Source organism: Aplysia californica, unplaced genomic scaffold (genome assembly GCF_000002075.1).
Source record: "Aplysia californica isolate F4 #8 unplaced genomic scaffold, AplCal3.0 scaffold00776, whole genome shotgun sequence".
Taxonomy (NCBI): domain Eukaryota; kingdom Metazoa; phylum Mollusca; class Gastropoda; order Aplysiida; family Aplysiidae; genus Aplysia; species Aplysia californica.
The window spans coordinates 6,196-8,004 of NW_004798046.1; the positions used below are offsets into that span (position 1 = coordinate 6,196).

Genomic DNA, 1,809 nt, shown 5'->3' on the forward strand with positions numbered 1-1,809 from the left:
ATATATAACAGCCAGGATAAAAACACAGACAAAAAGCCTTCCTTTTCTCCTAAATAAATAAACCAAGAGGACATTTCTTGGCGAGCGAGAGAAGGATAAGACAAAGCAGGAAAGGAATTATATTGCTAAGAGAAAAAGTAGAGAGAATCTAGCTGTTGATGGGAAGTTGGGAAACCATCACTTCCGCACATGAGCTGCATTTTCCTAGCGGGTGAAGTGCCCATAGATTATTTAGATACATCACATATGTAGAGACCGCCGGCTACCTGTTCAGATGTAATTATAAGCCCTAACAAAATTCAAATTCCAAAGGTCAAAGACCTTTGGAATTTGAATTTGGTCACTTTTAAGGACAAGCGGGCTAACCCAGATTTCCGGGGTTTCCAGACATCTTGACCTACACCAAAAGTGGGCATTGCCCTACCTATAGGAGAAGTTTAGTTCCATTGGTGTGTATATTTGTTTGGTTATAGAGAAAACTCTCCTTGTCTTTTAAAGAAACTGAACAAGGGGCAAAAACTTTACCTTTGATTTTCTCAAAACAGCATTTATCGGGATAGCCCACTTGTGCTTCAAAGCGACCATTTGTCCAAAGAATGAAATAGTTTTTTTTCTCTCTCTCCAGAAAACACTTTACTCTCTGGGCAAAGTACATTTGAGCATCTCTCTGACAACCTATACATATATGAATACATAATTTTGGGCCCGGGTGAAGTGACAATTGATTCTCTAGATATAGATAAATGTAAATTGTACGCTAAGTGAGTGGAGGGAATGCGCGGAGAAATCACGAGCTTTGACTTGTGCTCAGGCTCCGGAGATCTCCCAGGAAACCTTCGGGGGTCAGGACGTGGGTGGCACCTGGGGAACAGACGGTCACACAAGATGGTCAGTCAGGGACAACAGACGGTCACACAAGATGGTCAGTCAGGGACAACAGACGGTTTTAGTAAGAGTTTTACGGCACTTGCAACACAATAAGGCCATATTAGTGCCGAAGATTAGATGTGTTACATGAGAGCAACAAACAAAAAAAAGAAGGAGGAGAGATAAAGACAATAGATTTTTCAAAGGAAAGAAGGAGCAAACCACACCAGAGCACACGCCAACCACCCACAATAAGAGTTTTACGGCACTTGCAACACAATAAGGTCATATAAGAGCTGAACATTAGAGGTGTTACAAAAGAGTCAAACATAAAAGAGAAAGAGGGGAGAGAGAGACTATAGATTTTTTATAGGAAAGAAGGAGCAAACCACACCAGAGCACACGCCAACCACCCACAGTAAAAGTTTTACGGCACTTGCAACACAATAAGGTCATTGTGTTGCAAGTGGCGTAAAACTCTAACTTAAACTACATAGAATATGTACATAGAATATGCTCTAATTTTATAATGTGTCGAGAAAAATCTGACGGAAATCCATTACTTGCAAAAATCACACGCCATTCAAACGGTTCTACCATGATTCAAACAGCTGCGAGAAGCGTAAAGATCAAGAGTGTGGAAAGACAGAGTGGAGTGACAGAGTGGAATGACAAAGTGGAATGACAGAGTGGAAAGACAGAGTGGGCTGGGCTTGGCTGGACAACTTACCAATGAGAACTTCCCAGTTTTTCACGGCCTGGGTGACAGAGTAAGCGCAGCGCATCTCCGAGTAGGTCACGCCCCCGATGATGAACACGATGAGACGAGGGCCCGACTTGTAGCTCTGTTTGCCCTTCTCCTGATGCCACTGGGCGATACGTGCACTGGGGGGGGACAATACATGAGGTGATACGTGCACTGGGGGGGGACAATACATGAGG

General features: G+C 43.2%; 1 protein-coding gene across 1 annotated transcript in view; it reads right to left on the reverse strand.

The window, feature by feature from the left end:
- Positions 1 to 543: 543 nt before the first annotated feature.
- LOC101846608 (syntaxin-binding protein 1) overlaps positions 544 to 1,809 on the reverse strand; it is a gene marked incomplete at its 5' end in the record, with an annotated part of 28,598 nt that continues 27,332 nt past the window's right edge. The window contains 2 exon segments of the mRNA XM_013088619.1: positions 544 to 861; positions 1,598 to 1,752. Coding sequence (XP_012944073.1) covers positions 788 to 861; positions 1,598 to 1,752 — 229 coding nt within the window.